The following is a 17,138-nucleotide window of genomic DNA, read 5'->3' on the forward strand; positions in this document are numbered from 1 at the left end:
TCCCCAGGTCATGTCTCTCAAATTGGTTCTTTGAGGGCCCCTGGGAACTGTTCTAACTTTGTCTTAGGAACTTGCATGGTTGCTTCTTGAGGTAATTTCTGGTGCATATATTCCAGGATAGACATCTGCTGAACTCCCAGTTAAATGTCCCCACTCTAAACATCTGTAAAGTGTCCTTATTTCACAGGGACCTTTGTGTTTTCTGAACAGGTGCCCTTAAGGATAAATAACTGTTTTCCTTGGAGACTCAAGTACTGAAATAGGATATGAAATTCCATAGCAGTAAGCACTGTAAAATATTCATAACTGCCCAGTCCAGCCTTTTCATGGCCTTTTACTAAAACTGACAGGCGCTTATATAATTTGGTCCGTCGGAAGCCCACACCTTAGGATTCAAGGCTTACTGCAGTAGCCCTACTTCTCACAGCCTACCATCTAGGAAGGGGACCCAGGCTGCTAAGTCCCTTGTGCCAGTCTCTCTAATGAATCTGCTACCAAAGAAGGCCGGGTATGAGCCCAATGTTCTGAGCCATCCATGTTGAAGGTTAGCGCACCACAGGTGAGTTGCTGCACACTCTGTGGCAGTGTATAACACTTCGATGGCCACTGTACCACAGCCTCCATCTACCAACATCTTTCCTACGGACTTGTGAACATCCTCACTGAGCACCTACAATTCCAGTTTCGCTGACCAAAGGTGGCCCATCATTGGCTAGGTTTCTCACCCATGGGAAGTCTGAGAAAGGGTGGAACTCCTTTAGTCCCTGACATGTCTAATCCCTCATTTTGCTGAATACAACTATGTGCTTGTGAGAGTAGTAGCTATCATGAAAGAAACTTTGGAGGAACCAACTTCTAGATCAAATGATTAGTCTTCTGCTTCCTTCGGGTAGTACATCATTTCCCATTGGTTTGTGTTGGTTCCTTTATCACATGCTTACACATATATATGGAATTTTATATATACACATATGCACCCCAATACCTCTTGGAAGGCTACATCTTCTCATGTAATCTATTATTTACATCAATTGCCCCCCCAAAATGAAACTATAATGCTTTAACTACTATAGCTCAAACTATTTTTAGATTTCTGGTAGGTCAAGTGTCTCTCCACTCTTCATCTTTTCCAAAAATGTCTGGGTCTTTCTCACTACTTCATTATTTTCAGTCAAATTTTAGAGTCATTTGGCCATCTTCCAAACAATGTATCTGTGTTACATTTATAAGTAAATTTTGGAAGAATTATTTTTGTGTGAAACAAAAAAACAAATATGAAAAAAATGACAACTGTTTGAAAGAGTGTTGAAAGAAAATCATTCTCTGTAACAACAAACCCAGTAAGGTGTTACTTCCCCACCGCAAGATTTCTTTCCTCACTGTTAGGAGAAAATGAAATATTTCCAACATTGCTTCATTAGTGTATGATTTTGCCAGCAAAAGAGCAATGAGAAAAGAACTCTTATATACTTGTGGAGGGAAGTATGCGATACGCACTCTGGAAAACAGTTTAGCCATATATCTAAAACCTTTACCAAGAGTGTTTACTAGTCTTTGGCTCATTATTTCATTTTGGGAAATCTATCTTAAACAAATCATCAGATATACAATTTAAAATTTATGTACAAGATGTTCCTTGTTAAATTATTTAGCAAAAACAAAACATGACAAAACAACAGATATAACCTAAATTAGTGAATGATTAATAAAAGGCAAATAAATTAGGCCTTATTCAAATGACAGGTTATCCATCTGTTGAAAGACAATGTATTTGTTCCTCATATTAAGCAGGGAAAAACAAGATTTTAAGTATTACATTCAGCATGACCCAAAAGCAACATGTAAAAAGTATATACATATACATATATATATACATATATATATATATGCATATATGTATGTGTGTGTGTATAGACACACATATATACACATATACACAGCTATATATACACCAGAAAAACATATGCTGGCATATATGGTAGTTCAGAACATGGGCTTTGGAAACAAACAGACCCAGTTCAAACTCCAACTGTGCTACTTTCCAGCTGCGTATCCTTGGGCAAGTTAGTTAACCTTTCTGTCCCTCAGAATGCCCACCTGGAAAATGAGGATAAAATACATGGTACCTACTTTACAAAGTTGAATTAACATTAAATGCATTAACTCATAAAAATGGCCTAGCACCAAGCCTGCCACACTGCAAACACTAACTACCAGCTATTATTAGCATCAATAAACATGGAAAGGAGCAGAAAGAAATGTACCAAAATGCTAACAAGGTTTATCTCTGGGTGGCAAAATTCCAAGTCCTTTTAATTTTCTCTTTTATACTCTTTTTGTTTTCCGAAGTTTCTCTAAGTATGATGGAATCAGAAAGAAAACTGTGTTATGAAAAAGAATATTTGATTAATTATTAGGAACTGCCACGAGCACAGGCGGATGAACACAGGAAGACGGCAACAGACTGGTCAGAGAGCGCGCAATGCCTTCCGCGCATGTCCGCGTTCTCTGCGGCTGCCGCCCGCCTCCGGAAGCCTCGCTACTCACAGGCGCAGTCCCTCGGAAGCCGTCCTCCCCAGTGTTGGTCACAGGAAACTCGCCCTGCCAAATGTTGGCATAATGTTGGCCTTTCGGCTGCAGTTTGTTGCCCCAGGGGAAAAGTCTGTCAGAAGAGACACAGGCATCAGCCTGTCAAACAGGCACAGGCTTCTGGATTAAAGTCAAGAGAAGGAATGCAATGAAAGAGAGGGCATTGCTCACTTGTTCTGAGTGAACTACGTTTTACATTTCAAATATATAAATAAATAAAGCTTTTAACCAGAACTGTTTTGCTTTTGAAACTTCCGCACAACCAGCTCATGTCAAGTTCACCACAATCTCCGTGTTTCCCGGGTACTAGAGAGGCCTGCAATAAGTCACATAGCTAAAAGAAGGGCTTATAGAAGGCTGGGAAAGTAGGCATCATTGTGGACTTATATGGTAGCACAATCAGGCAGTATCACACCACACTTTTTTAAAAAGCCTCTGCTATTTTAAGGAGCCTTTCCTAGAAGATGTGACCCAAACATGAGCTTTCTGTCTCATGGTTCTAGAAGCAGAGAAATACCACTGCTTCAGGACATGCCTAAAATAAGAAAATCCTAAACGCAAGGCAGCCTGCCAAGAGGCTCTGAGGAGGACTCTGTAAGATCATAGGGAGATGAATGCGTGAAGCACCCTTTGGGGCTGCAGGGAGCCCACTTCACCTGACGCTTTGGTGACCCAGGCATCAGTGTCTCCTAGTAAGTTCATGCAGATGAAGAAAGCCTAGGAAGAAAAAGCTCTTGTTTTCAATCAACTTTCTAACCGAAGTAAGTTCCACAGATTTAGAAAAAGGTCAACACATAGTTAGGCAAGGTGAGACCCTCCGAGTACCTGTTTTGCAGGCCTCCTCGACAGCTGTATTCCCACTCAGCTTCCGTGGGCAGCCGCTTTCCCGCCCACGTGCAGTAGGCCACCGCATCGTTCCAGGAGACGTGCAGAACTGGATGATCAGGCCTGGGGAAGAGCAAAAGCAGAGTGTAGAGGGGCACGAACTAGAACAGGAAACAGAAACCAGCTTCAGCAAAGCGCCTATAATCACCCTCAGTCCAATCTGGGTGTCCAGTCTCAGTCCAATCAAACCCCCAGCTGTGCCACATCTGTCACCTTCCACCACAGGTGTCTGACATCCGAGTCTCCCAAATGGGTTATAATCCTCCTTGGAACTAGACTTAAAACATGTCCTCCCCAGCAGGCAGGCCTAGACCCCCAGAGAATCTCACTTGGTACACTGGGTGTGGAGATGCACCCCCCATGTCCCCCTCGAAGGAAGGAGTGCTGTTCCAGCTGCTGGGAGTGCCCCTTCAGGGTCTCCCACAGCTGTGGAGAGTCACCTAAGAACAGCCAATGACTAACCACAGTAGGGGCATAAAGGTCCAGCCATTTCAGAACACCCACAGCTCCGTCCTACAGGCCCTATTTACCCCAAAGCCCTCAAAGGGATCAGTGGGGACTTCTTGGGCCTACATTATAATCTCAACTTTTCCCTCTGCACAATCTTGCTTTTCCCCTCCTCTGCACAGGTTGCTTGGCTTTAAACTTTGTGCCTTTCTACTACAGATTAGTCAGCTATATGCACCTCCTGCTAGCAGATACCGAATGAGTATTTTTTTCTAAGGGCATAGAAGGATAAGGAAGGTTGGGGGAAAGTTTGCAAATAAGGGGATCCGCACGTTCATACAGCACTAGATAATTCTAATTCCCTGTTCACCCTTTTTCAAGTGAGCTACACACTCCTAGTCCATTCCTTAAACACCTCTGAATTCCCTCCAGCAATTACACCATGACTTTCATTTATTCCTTCAACAAATGTTTACTGAGTACCTGTTACGTGTCAGTTACTGTTTTCAGCAATCAGAGACATACTTTGCTAAGAAAATATACTCAGTGGAAAAAATACATTCCCCTCTGGGTTTTCCTTCTGCCTTAGCTTTTTCTTCTATTAAGTTCATGAAAGAAAATACCACTTGGGAGCTAAGAGGCCCAGTCAACCTGTGGTGCCCAAGAATTCTATGACTTTCTGCCTCACAGTCTATTTCTACCATGAAGGCTGCCAGCTCAGGCTTTGCAAGGTTTCTGCCCTTCGTCAAGGGGCTATATCCCTAAAGCTGAACTTCATGAGCTCTTAGCTCCCTGACAATGAGGGCAATAACCAGGGATGTTGTTAAAAATAGAGGCTCAAAATTCCCATCAGAAAAAGTGGGTTAGGAGAACAGTTTTCTTAGGCTGTTGAGATGCTGAGTCCTGACCCAACCTTTCTCCATCTCCAGGGCTTAAAGTGCTACTCTATTTTTGCTTGAGATAATTATTTCCTTGCCACCCTGGAGACTGGCTGACCGACTTGCAGCTCTGTGGTTTTTCAGTCAGATGGTGGCCTCAAAGTATGTCAGTCCAGGACTGGAGATAACATGAATCCTATACCCAAGGCTTGAGTTTCCACAGTGACCACCTGGCCAGACACAACTACTTATCCACAGCACAGATGGTCTTCTTCCTCATCGTGACCCACTCATAGGAAAGAGCAAACAGACAGGTTGCAAACATTAAATATGTCAAGAGATTTATAATAGGCCTGTCAAAGGAGGAAAAAATTTTGCAAAGCAAACTCTTTGAGAGGCCAAATGAGGAAGAAAGAGGTCACTTGTTAGGAGCCTTCTATGAGTTACAACAGTGTTTGGGTCTCCACATATGTTATTTCCTGCTATGTTATTTTCCTACCAACCAACGAGAGTTGGTCATTAGCACTCTTTTACAGATGAAGATGGCCACCGAGTTCCTTTTCAACAGCACAGGAATCTTTTTAGCAATTAAAAATGTCCACCAGGGAAAGAACCACCAGCCTCACCTGTGTCGAACAGTAGAGTCTGGTCCTTCTGGGTGTCTCCAGTTAGCGCCTTTAACAGGTAACCACCAGGGAGCAGCTGCAACCTCAAAGCAACACCCAGAAAAGCTGAGGTTAGTTAGGATGACTCTAGAAAAACAATGACTCAGTATGTGCAGAAAAAAATCTGACTTATGATCTTCAACTTCCATATCAGTTACCAAACAAATACTTTTACCAGACTATCAAAAATAAATCTTCAACAAAAAAGTATTATTTCATATCAAAAAGCACCACAATGACTGAATAGACATGTATTTAAATGATGTGTATCTCCAAGAATTGTTTAAAAGAGGAAGTGCTAGCTAAACCTCTATAATCTCTAACAAGTGAGAGACAGGTAGTACTGCTCCTGTTTAAAACATGGGGAAACAGAGTTAACCTTACAAGTATGTGCTGGGCTGAAGGTCCAACCCAGGTGGTCAGATATCAAGCTGAAGCATAGGGTGAAAAGCTGCAGTGTGCTTTCAAAAGACCCTGGTTCAATTTCTAGCCCAACATTCAGATGTGCAGCCCCAAGCAAGTTCACTGTTTATCTGGCTTCATCTGCAAAATGGGCGAAGGACCCTGGCCTCACCTACCTCAGAGGTTGAATTAGATAGGGAAGTGCTCAGCCAGATGTTCCCAGGACCTTAATTCCTACTTTACAGTTCCAGTTACCCAAGTAAAATACCAAGTGGGCCTCATTTATTGACTGGTTAAGAGCTTGGCTTTGGAACCAGTCAAAACAAGAGTCAAATCACTCATGATGTGACCCCTAGCAACCTACTGAACCTCCCAAGGCCTGTTTTCATACTTTTAGATGGAGACAGTAACAATACCTACCTCATGGGTTATGACAAGGAGGTAACATAACATATATGAAGGGCTTACGAGTATGCCTGGCACTAGCATGCACTCAGTACAGAGAACTCATCTCAACCATGGCCTCATGACAGGAGGAGAGTCATAAAACATCTTCATCACCACTGTTCCTAATACTAACCGAAGAACAGAAATTTGCAAATGACTCTTGTAATATAAACCGAAGTAGACTCAAGGTTGTCCCCATGACAATGCTACTGTCAGTCATTTGCTCCCTGATGAGCTGGGTTGAGTGGAAGAGAAGGGGGAAGTGTTTCTGCTAACAATTACAGCAATCACTGAAAACACCAAACTCTGTTCTTGTTCTTTTTTTCATATCAGCACAATCAAAACATTCATGGGATTCCAATCACAACCTGATGGGAAAAAACAAATTCTCTTATATTTTTCAATGATACAGGCATTATGTCCTTAAAGGACACTATTGCAAGGTGTTTTATTTTTCTGAGACCAGGAGAGGCGAAAGGCATGGCTTATTTCTGTTTCTTTTTTTTTTTCTAATTTTTTTTTTCAACGTTTATTTATTTGTGGGACAGAGAGAGAGCATGAACGGGGGAGGGGCAGAGAGAGAGGGAGACACAGAATTGGAAACAGGCTCCAGGCTCTGAGCCATCAGCCCAGAGCCTGACGCGGGGCTCGAACTCCCAGACCGCGAGATCGTGACCTGGCTGAAGTCGGACGCTTAACCGACTGCGCCACCCAGGCGCCCCTCCAAAGAATTCTCAAGAAGAGTGTATAGTTGTCAACTTTCATCACAATCATGATGTGAGAACCATCTACACATAAACTAACCCATTCCCTGAAGCAAGTAGCACCACAGAGTTGGGGGGTGGGGAGGAAGGGGGTAGGGTATAGAGGATGCAGGAGGAGTCCACAGTCGCCAAGCCCTAAGCCAGACGAAGCTTTGGGACCTATAAGAGTACCTATACCCCATGCCTATCTGTGATAAAGACCTTAAGTCTTCACTGTAATCATCAGATACACAGTCAGGAACGATCTCCCCATCTGACACATGATGAAGAAAAAACAGGTAATCAAAGTCACCCCACACGAGAGGACCAGTGCAATCAGAGGTAGGACATCACTTATCCTGGGAATCACGCTCTGGGAAAGCCATGATGTTTTCCAGCCCAATTTTAGGCAAACCCCATCCAAGGTCACTAGATGCCTTCCTTTTTCCAATTGTTACTGTTAACACTACGTTTTTAAAAACTTGTTCTTGAACTCCTGGTTTGTCTTGAAAATAAATGCTATCCCACCATGTTGAGGAACTTATGAAACAAATAACTTCTGAGAGCCATATATGAGTCAGCTAATCAAGGTCATACTGCAAATTATGGTATCTCTAAGCTCCTTTACTTCAACAGCAAGGGTCTGCAGGTGTGTTGCTCACAGAGTCGAGCAGACTGGCATGTATGATAAGCCTCATCCTACAAAGAGGACTTTTTTTTTTTTTAATGTGGTTGCCCACCTACCCATTTTCTGTTCAACTGAGACAATTCCACAGTTACAGCACTCCCTTATATCCAGGGGGAAAAGGATTTTAACTTGACCTATTTCTACTCAACCATCTCCATAGCAACTGTCTTGGGTTTTAAGTTGAAACAGCTGTACCAGACAGCTAGTGACCAATTACAATGTAAATAGAAGCCATGTGAGTATTGATGTCCCCTTGAGAAATGGACTTCCTGGCGCAAAGACATCTTTTCTCACCTCTCCCTAGGGAATTATAGTAACAGTTTAAAGAAAACAAATGGAGAAGATATCAAAGGCATCTTTATTCTTGCCAGAGGTGGTAAATTATGCTTCTTATACACACACAGCCTAGAATACAGTCGGCACAGGAAAAAGAGCACTGTGTAATTATGCATATTCAAGTGTAAAGATGTCAGGTTCACAACTTTACAGCTGTTCTCTTAAAAACTAAATGCATTTAAACAAGCAAATTAAAAAGATGGACATTTCTTGAAACAGTTTAAATATGACAGTTACCCCTATAAAAACAGCCTGGGAGAAGTTTCAACTGACACTAGTGAACAATGAGAAATTATAGACCTGTTCAAATTCACGAAGTGTAAGTTAAAACCGGAGGAGAATCCAGCAACTGAAGGAATCAAACAAAATAGAAAGCACACAGTGAGTTAAAAATCTCTTCCTGGGGCGCCTGGGTGGCGCAGTCGGTTAAGCCTCCGACTTCAGCCAGGTCACAATCTCGCGGTCCGTGAGTTCGAGCCCCGCGTCAGGCTCTGGGCTGATGGCTCGGAGCCTGGAGCCTGTTTCCGATTCTGTGTCTCCCTCTCTCTCTGCCCCTCCCCCGTTCATGCTCTGTCTCTCTCTGTCCCAAAAATAAATAAACGTTGAAAAAAAAAAAAAAAATCTCTTCCTTCAGGGGCCCCTGGGTGGCTCAGTCAGTTAAGCATCTGACTCTAGATTTTGGCTCAAGTCATGATCTCAGAATTTGTGAATTCAAGCCCCACATTGGGCTCTGTGCTGACAGTGCAGAGACTGCTTGGGATTCTCTGTCTCCCTCTCTCTCTTCCCCTCCCTACCCATGTGTGCGTGCTCGCTCTCTCTCTCAAAAATAAACAATTAAAAATAAAAGAACTAGGCTTTAATAAAGAACAAAAATGAATTCATCATTGAAATAGGCAGGCAGTCAATTCTGAAGGCTTATTTTAAATTAAATCCTAAATTAGGTATTCATTAATAGAATTTGTGTGACAGAAAAAGGCATACTTTTTCACACAGAGTACAAATATTTATGAAATTTAAGACATATATGAAAATTTTCAATACTTTTTGCTTCAGTTCTTAGTGAAATTCCTCATGTTAGAATGCACTACATTCCCACGGCATCAATCAGTATACTCTAAATATTCATTACACATCCTTAAGAGAGAAGTGGGTAGATAGCCTATATATAGTCATTCACTATATGTAACATGAAAAAAATCGCTCAAAGAATCACTGGGCTCAAAGAATCCTTAAATATGATCTAGTTTGTCTCCTTTTTTTTTTTATCTTATTTTTCCTTCCCTTCCCCCACGTTCATCTGTTTTGTTTCTCAAATTCCACATATGAGTGAAATCATATGATATTTGTCTTTCTCTGACTGACTTATTTTGCTTATCATAATACACTACCCATAAGAGACTCTTAAATACAGAGAACAAACTGAGGGTTGCAGGAGGGGAGTTGTGTGGGGGGATGGGCTACCTGGGTGATGGGCATTAAGGAAGACACTTGTTGGAATGAGCATTGAGTGTTATATGTAGGCAATGAATCACTAAATTCTACCCCTGAAACCACTACTACACTATATGTTAACTAACTTGGATTTAAATAAAAAATAAATACATTTAAAAATTTTTTTTTAAATAAAATAAGTGCTCTAGTTTACTTCTCAGTTGTATGAAGAAAGTTGATTTGGGATTTTTAAAAAAAAGAGAAAGAAAAGGATTTTTTTTAATATATATATTTTTTACTTCTTTAGGCAAAGAGGTGTCCATGTAAATCAACATAACAGCAATTTGATAATACTCAGCAGAAGACTACATCATATGCACACACAGCGAGGAGACCGGCTGAGTTGCTTAGCTTATTTGTACATCCAGAGGAAGGAACAGAATGTAGTCATTAAAAATTATATGCAGGAAAAATGTAAAAATGTAATTGCTTAGATAAATGTTTACCCTACACAGAAAATGAAAAAAGCCACTTATAAGTATGTGTAGACAAGTCTACTTAAAAATGTGTTTACAGACAGACACCATAAACACACCCCAAGAAAAGATTAGTAGTACATATACTGAAGTGTCTGCGATGGTTATTTCTGGGTAGTGAGATTATGGATAATATTTAATGTTCTTTTGTGGGCACCATTTTTAATTTGTAAATTATCTACACTGAACATATTTTTACTCAGCTTTTCTGTTTTCTTTTAACAGAGGTAAAAGACTTAAGTTTACAATGAAACACCAAAAAATAATCAATATTAAAAATATTTATTAATTTAATTAAAAATTATTTATATCCACCATTCTTCTGCAAACTTTATTATTTTTAATGTTTATTTAATTTTGAGAAAGAGAGAGCAGGGAAGAGGCAGAGAGAGAAGGAGCAGAGCATCTGAAGCGGGCTCTGTGCTCACAGCAGATAGCCCAATACAGGGCTCAAACTCATCAACCGTGAGATCATGACCTAAGCCAAAGTAGGACGCTAAACTGACTGAGCCACCCAGGTGCCCCTGCAAATTTTATTTTTATATTCATCTTCCAGTTTCATCAATCAGTGTACACATTTTTACATATTTTTCCCAAATTATATATTGATTGTTTTCATTCATTTACTAAATATTTTCCTATTTTTAATCTGGACTTCACAACAAACATTTTTAGTGGCCACACACAATATTTTGTCATCTTGATATATCATAATTTACCAAATAATCTCCTAACACTGAACCACTCAAGTTATATTAAACTTTGTTGCTCTTGGGGGGGGGGGGGGGCAGCTATTACAGATAACAATACAGTAAACATCTTCAAACACCTTTACTTACATTTTGAATTTTTTTTGCTTCTGCTAAATTTCCAGAAATAGTACCTAAGAGTATATCTCTATAGTTCTTTCTAAAACTCATTTTTAAAAATCTTCAACATTAATAGATTTTGTGAGTAGTTTCCCTCTGCAAAGAGGGCTGAGTATATGTAAAAAAAATCATGACACTCCACAGCAAGGTATTTATTACAATTCTTTACAAGGAGGCTCCATTTAGGCTCCTTAAATTGTTAGTGGCTTACTTAGATCCTTTTCAATGTATAATACAGGGAAATTGCACAAAGTCTGAATGCCATTTGATTTTTTTCTTCATGCCTTCCAAGTTCTGAAGCTTCTGAGAAAAAAAAGGGCAAACAGAAGACAGAATGTAGAAAAAGCATCCTAAGAATGGGAGATTTTGGAGGTAAATCAGAAAATGAATAATCCTGCCTGTTTTTTGGAAAAGAGAAGAAAAAGAGGAGAATCATCACCCCCCAAAGTATCATGATAAAGGGGACAGGACTCTTGCTGCAAAGGTAGTCAAGGTCCACAGTCAGAGATGATCTATCTACTTCCTAACTGTGGTTTAGCGACAGGCATCTGCAGAGGGTCACACAGCGTGGTGGTTCAACTCCTGTCCCTTGAAACTAGAGGCTACTAGGGGCGCCTGGGTGACTCAGTCGGTTAAGCATCCGACTTCAGCTCAGGTCATGATCTCGCGGTCTGTGAGTGCAAGCCCTGCATCGGGCTCTGTGCTGACAGCTCAGAGCCTGGAGCCTGTTTCAGATTCCGTGTCTCCCTCTCTTTCTGACCCTCTCCCGTTTATACTCTGTCTCTCTCTGTCTCAAAAATAAATCATAAATGTTAGAAAGAAAAAAAAAAAGAAACTAGAGGCTACTACTGAGCTAGCCCATCTCAGCCTAGGGCTGCAGGACCACAGAACAAATTCTGAATACTCCACAGGGCTAACTTCTTCAGGTTACCAGCCCGACATGTACGTTTCACTCTGCAGCTGGACACTGTGTCAGAGGCAGCATAGTGAATGCTGATTCTCCTTGTGGTGACAACACACAATACAGGAAACATATGCATAATTTTTAACAACATTGTGTATCTTGCAAAGCTCTGCTAGAGTTGGGGAAGCAAAGACGAGCTTGGCAGGGAGTGGAAACCTGGCTCTACACTCAGGGATGCCATGTTTTCCCAGTATGACTGCATGCTTAACACAGGCATGCTTACAATGCTGCAGGGTTTTAAAGGTGGGATGGATCTGGGAGGCCATCTATTTAAACTTCCTCATTTTACAGATGAAAAAATAAGCCCTGAAAAGCAGCAGGCAAATCCAGGAAAAGGACTTACAACTGCAGATTTTCAGTTCATAACTCTTTTCTACTATCCAAGCATTTTCCAACAGCTGTTTCCTAATAGTTTACAAGATGTTGGTAGGTGAAGGGGGAGGTGGTGGTGGAGGTGGGGAGGCTCCACAGTCACAGCAGTCTAAGTAGTTAGGAAGGCACAGGGTCAATCAAGTTAAACAAGTTTATTATTATTATTATTATTATTATTATTATTGCAGAACTTTTCAAAATCTTTAAACTGTAACATGTAATTAAGTTTTGAATAAAGGGATATAGTATGCATCTGAGCCCAATAGTTCACCAAGTTGTTAGTAGGTTCCAATCCTGCCTCTCCTACTATTTACTAGCGATGTGACATTGGGCAAGTTACTGAACCTCTCTGAGCCATGGTTTCCTCAATCAGTAAAATTAGTACACTAAGAAATTTTATCTAATATACTAGATATTAGTAATATACTAGTAACATCTAGTCAGTTTATTACTAGAAATCTATAAAATTAATTCACAATGGGGGGGCCTTGGTGGCTCAGCCAGTTAAGTGTCCAACTTCAGCTCAGGTCACGATCTCACAGTTTGTGGGTTCAAGCACCAAGTCAGTCTCTGCACTGACAGAGCCTAGAGCCTGCTTCAGATTCAGTGCCCACCTCTCTCTCTGCCCCTCCCCCATTCATGCTCTGTCTCTCTCTCTCTCTCTCTCTCTCTCTCTCTCTCAAAAATAAAAATAAACATTTAAAAAAAAAACTAATTCACAATGGTTTCATTCACTCATTCATTCATTCACTCAATAAACATTCCATGAACATCTGCCCTACGCCAGCCCTGTGCTGGGCCCAGGAGGTGCAGAAACGAAGCATACAATCTGGGGGTGAAGGCAAACAAATGAGTAGATGACTTTAAGCCTGCATTAAATACTGTGACCAAGAGGAACTGGATGAGCTATGGGAGCCCAAGGAGGGGCACCCAACCACAGTCAGGGGATGCTACTTTGCAAGTGCTTCCCATAGGAGGTGAGAAGGAAGAGCAAGTGAAGCAGGGAAGGAGTGGGTAGGGCATTCCACACAGGAAGCTGCCTGCATTGTAAGTGTACTTCACTTAATCAGAAAAGTTGGGCATCAATATTTTTGGTTCAATAAAACATACCACAGATCTTCAGAACCTTAGATCTGAATGGAATGTCAAGAGGTCACGTGATTTCAACTTTTATACCCAAAGGCATCCTTTCTACAGTGTCCCTAGGAGGATAGGTAAGGTAGGATAAACACTGGTCCTCATGTGATGGAGCAGTCCAGATTTATACCTCTTATCCAGCATAATTAAGAGCATCCCATTTCACTCTCAAAAGTGTCCTGATTTGGACAATAAATTGTATGGTCACTCTATCAATAGATGGTCTCCCTGTCTCAGCTTGAACAATTCGGGTGACCGACACCACTTCCTCACAGGCAGTCCCTCGTGTCTAGGTCATTCTAGTAAACAGAAGATTCCTAATCAATGGTTAAAATGAAATGCCTTCCAGAGGCCTTCCAACTGCTGGCACTCATTAGGCTCCCAAGGATCACATGGAATAAATCAAATTCCTTTCAGATCACCTTTCAGACATTTGTAGAATAATTATAATTCAGTCAACTCTTAGTCTTCACTAGGTTCAGTAATTTCTCCAACCTTCTCCAGTTTCTCTACCATCTCAAAGGCAATCACCATCTCCCCAGCTTCTCAGGCCAAAACGTAGTAGTCATACTTGAGTCCCTCCTCTCCTTCTCCCCTTATGGGTTCAGATGTACTTCCAAATATCAGACCACTTTGAGCATCTCTACTCCTACCACCCTGCTCTACAGCAATCAAGTCTCACCAACTGTGACAAAACCCATGCAGAAGCCAGAGCAACCTCTTTACTTTTTTTTAAATTTAAATTTTTATTAGTTAACATATAGTGCAGTATTGGTTTCAGGAGTAGAATTCAGTGATTCATCAGTTACAGACAACATCCAGTGCTCATCCCAAGTACCCTCCTTAATGTCCATCAACCATCTAGCCCATCACCCATGCACCTCCCTCCATCAACCCTCAGTTTGTTTTCTAACATTAAGAGTCTCTTGTGGTTTCCCTCTCTTCTCTTCCCCACCCCTTCCCATATGTTCATCTGTTTTGTTTCTTAAATTCCACATATGAGTGAAATCATATGGTATTTGTCTTTCTCTGATTGACCTTGTTTAGTGTAATACATTGTGGCTTCATCCACGTCATTGCAAATGGCAAGATTTCATTCTTTTTGATGGCTGAGTAATAGTCTACTGTGTATATATACCGCATCTTCTTTATCCATTCATCAGTCAACGAACATTTGGCTCTCTCCATAGTTTGGCTATTGTTGATACAATACAGAGCAGAGCAGCCTCTTTAAAATGTTAACTAGGTCCGGGGCACCTGGGTGGCTCAGTTGGTTGAGTGACTGACTTCAGCTCAGGTCATGATCTCATGGTTTGTGAGCTCGAACCCCACGTCAGGCTCTGTGCTGACAGCTCAGAGCCTGGAGCCTGCTTCAGATTCTGTGTCTCCCTCTCTCTCTGCTCCTCCCCCACTCATGCTCTGTCTCTCTCTGTCTCAGAAATAAACAAAAAAAGTTTTTATTGAGTGTTAACTAGGTCCAATGGCTTCTCACTGCACTGAAGAAGAAACCCAAACTTCTCTAAGGCTGCAGAGCCCTATGTAATCCACTTGTCACCTATTTTTCCAACCTAACCATCAACTTACATCACAATCCCCCTCGTTCATCACTCCCTCTTTACTGGTCATGCTGGCTCCTATTCCTCATTTAGGTTTCTGATCAAGTGTCAGAGAAGCCATCCCAGACCCCACAAATAAAAGAGCCAAAAGAACCCGACCACAGTACATTACAGCCACTTTCTATCCTGTTACTCTCTTTACTTTATTCATAGACCTTTAGCATAGTCCATATGCTAAAGTTTAGAGTCTTATAGAGTTTGACCTTCAAGAGACTGAGGACTCATACCTGCTTCCCTGTTGTATCCACAGCACTCAGAACACTGCCTCGCCCATAGCACATACGAGATAAACATTTGTTTAATGAATAAATTCACCTGTTCCTGAGGTTTCCATGTTTTCCAAACCCCTCCCCACTTTGGGTGACCATGTTCTGGATAAATACCAATTTTAGATATAGTCTTTCAATGGGATGTCCTTTTGTAAAGAGAGAGACTCAGCTCCTGGCTTATGAGTTTTACACAATGGGAAAGGTCCTATACTGGTTCTCACGGACTAATAGGTAGGTACCACCCTCGACATTATCCAGAACTGAGGCAAACCATTTCCCCTCCTGGGCCATAACTGCCTCATCTATAAAGAAAGGGTTTTTTGCCAAATGGTTTTGAAAGTTCCATTGACTCAAAATTCTCATTTTTGCATAACTTCTTCTTAAAGCTGGATCTCTCCTAGGCATGACTGCCTACTCAATAGTCAATCTTTGTCTCACTTTAGAGGTTTACAATGCAGACACCAATATTTGGGAGGTACGGAGATGTGAGAATCATTATTACTTCTTCATCGAAGTAAAATCACAAAAGACCTAGGACTTGGAAAGAAACTTAAGGGGGTACCTGGGTAGCTCAGTTACTTAAATGTCCAACTCTTTTTTTTTTTTTTAAATTTTTTTTCAACGTTTTTATTTATTTTTGGGACAGAGAGAGACAGAGCATGAACGGGGGAGGGGCAGAGAGAGAGGGAAACACAGAATCGGAAACAGGCTCCAGGCTCTGAGCCATCAGCCCAGAGCCCGATGCGGGGCTCGAAATCCCGGACCGCGAGATCGTGACCTGGCTGAAGTCGGACGCTTAACCGACTGCGCCACCCAGGCGCCCCTAAATGTCCAACTCTTGATCTCAGCTCAGGTTTTGATGTCAGAGTGGTGACTTCAAGCCCCGTGTTGGGTTCTGTGCTGGGTATGAAGCCTACTAGAAGAAGAAGTAGGAGAAGAGTAAGAGGAGGAAGAAGATGGAAAAGAAAGAGAAGAAGAGGAAGAGGAGGAGAAGGAAGAGGAGGAGGAGAAACTTAAGGACTCCTTAAAGAGATATTTCAAGTCTGAGCCTCTAGAACCCCAATATGCCTTGCCTCATTCACACTCATTCTGATCAGGTGCCTTGTTTCAGAGCAGGTTGGAAAAAAAAAAACTATGCCCTGTTATCCTATTGTATTGGGTTCTCACCTTCCAGGGTTATCAGGCTTTGCTTCCTGAGCCTACACCACACATTGACTCCTCAATCAGACAGACAACTATTCTTTTCAAAAACAGACACAAAATACAGTTGTGTGACTGTGTTTTCTTCTTATCTTATCCCGTCAGCCACCCCTGGACCACTCTTCCCAAATAACTCAGTTACTGTGAACCTACCTCAACCCCGATTGACTAAGCCAGTGTTTTCTTGCCAAGAAAAAGCAACTTTCCAACATGAGACAGGTCATGTGAGGTCTGAGCCCCGTAGCTTTCAAAAACTAAATGCTCTAATAGATGATACCCAAATGGCATTCTTTCATTTTTTTGGCAAATATTTATTAGGTGCTTAAGTGATAGTTACTATGCTGGGGACATAGTGGTATAGTGCATTCTCACACACCATTATAGAAGATACCTGGTAAAGGGGAAGGCATTCAACAAATACCTACAGAAACAATTATAAGTGAGACAACTGACATAAAAAGAAAGCACAAGAAGCGACAAGAATAAGTGGAACAATCTAAATCTGGAATATGGGACAAGAGAAAGCCATTTGAAATGGACTTCCCAGAGTAAATGTAGCTAAGACCAGACCATAGAAGGCTGAAGGTGAGTAGCCAGAGCATAGGAACATAATAAGTCCTTCACCACATGCTTTGCTCTAGTTGATCCCAAAATTAGTTATTCC

General features: G+C 41.4%; 1 protein-coding gene across 1 annotated transcript in view; it reads right to left on the bottom strand.

The window, feature by feature from the left end:
* SUMF1 (sulfatase modifying factor 1) overlaps window positions 1–17,138 on the bottom strand; it is a 99,537-nt gene that overhangs the window by 43,127 nt on the left and 39,272 nt on the right. The window contains exons 4-6 of the mRNA XM_047095106.1: window positions 5,426–5,508; window positions 3,415–3,537; window positions 2,548–2,662 (exon numbers count right to left, since the gene is read on the bottom strand). Of these exons, the coding sequence (XP_046951062.1) occupies window positions 2,548–2,662; window positions 3,415–3,537; window positions 5,426–5,508 (321 nt within the window). The remainder of the gene's footprint in view (window positions 1–2,547; window positions 2,663–3,414; window positions 3,538–5,425; window positions 5,509–17,138) is intronic.

This window comes from Lynx rufus, unplaced genomic scaffold (assembly GCF_022079265.1).
Source record: "Lynx rufus isolate CCGP_SWC_20201006 ecotype Redwood Valley unplaced genomic scaffold, mLynRuf1.p SCAF_4, whole genome shotgun sequence".
Lineage (NCBI taxonomy): Eukaryota > Metazoa > Chordata > Mammalia > Carnivora > Felidae > Lynx > Lynx rufus.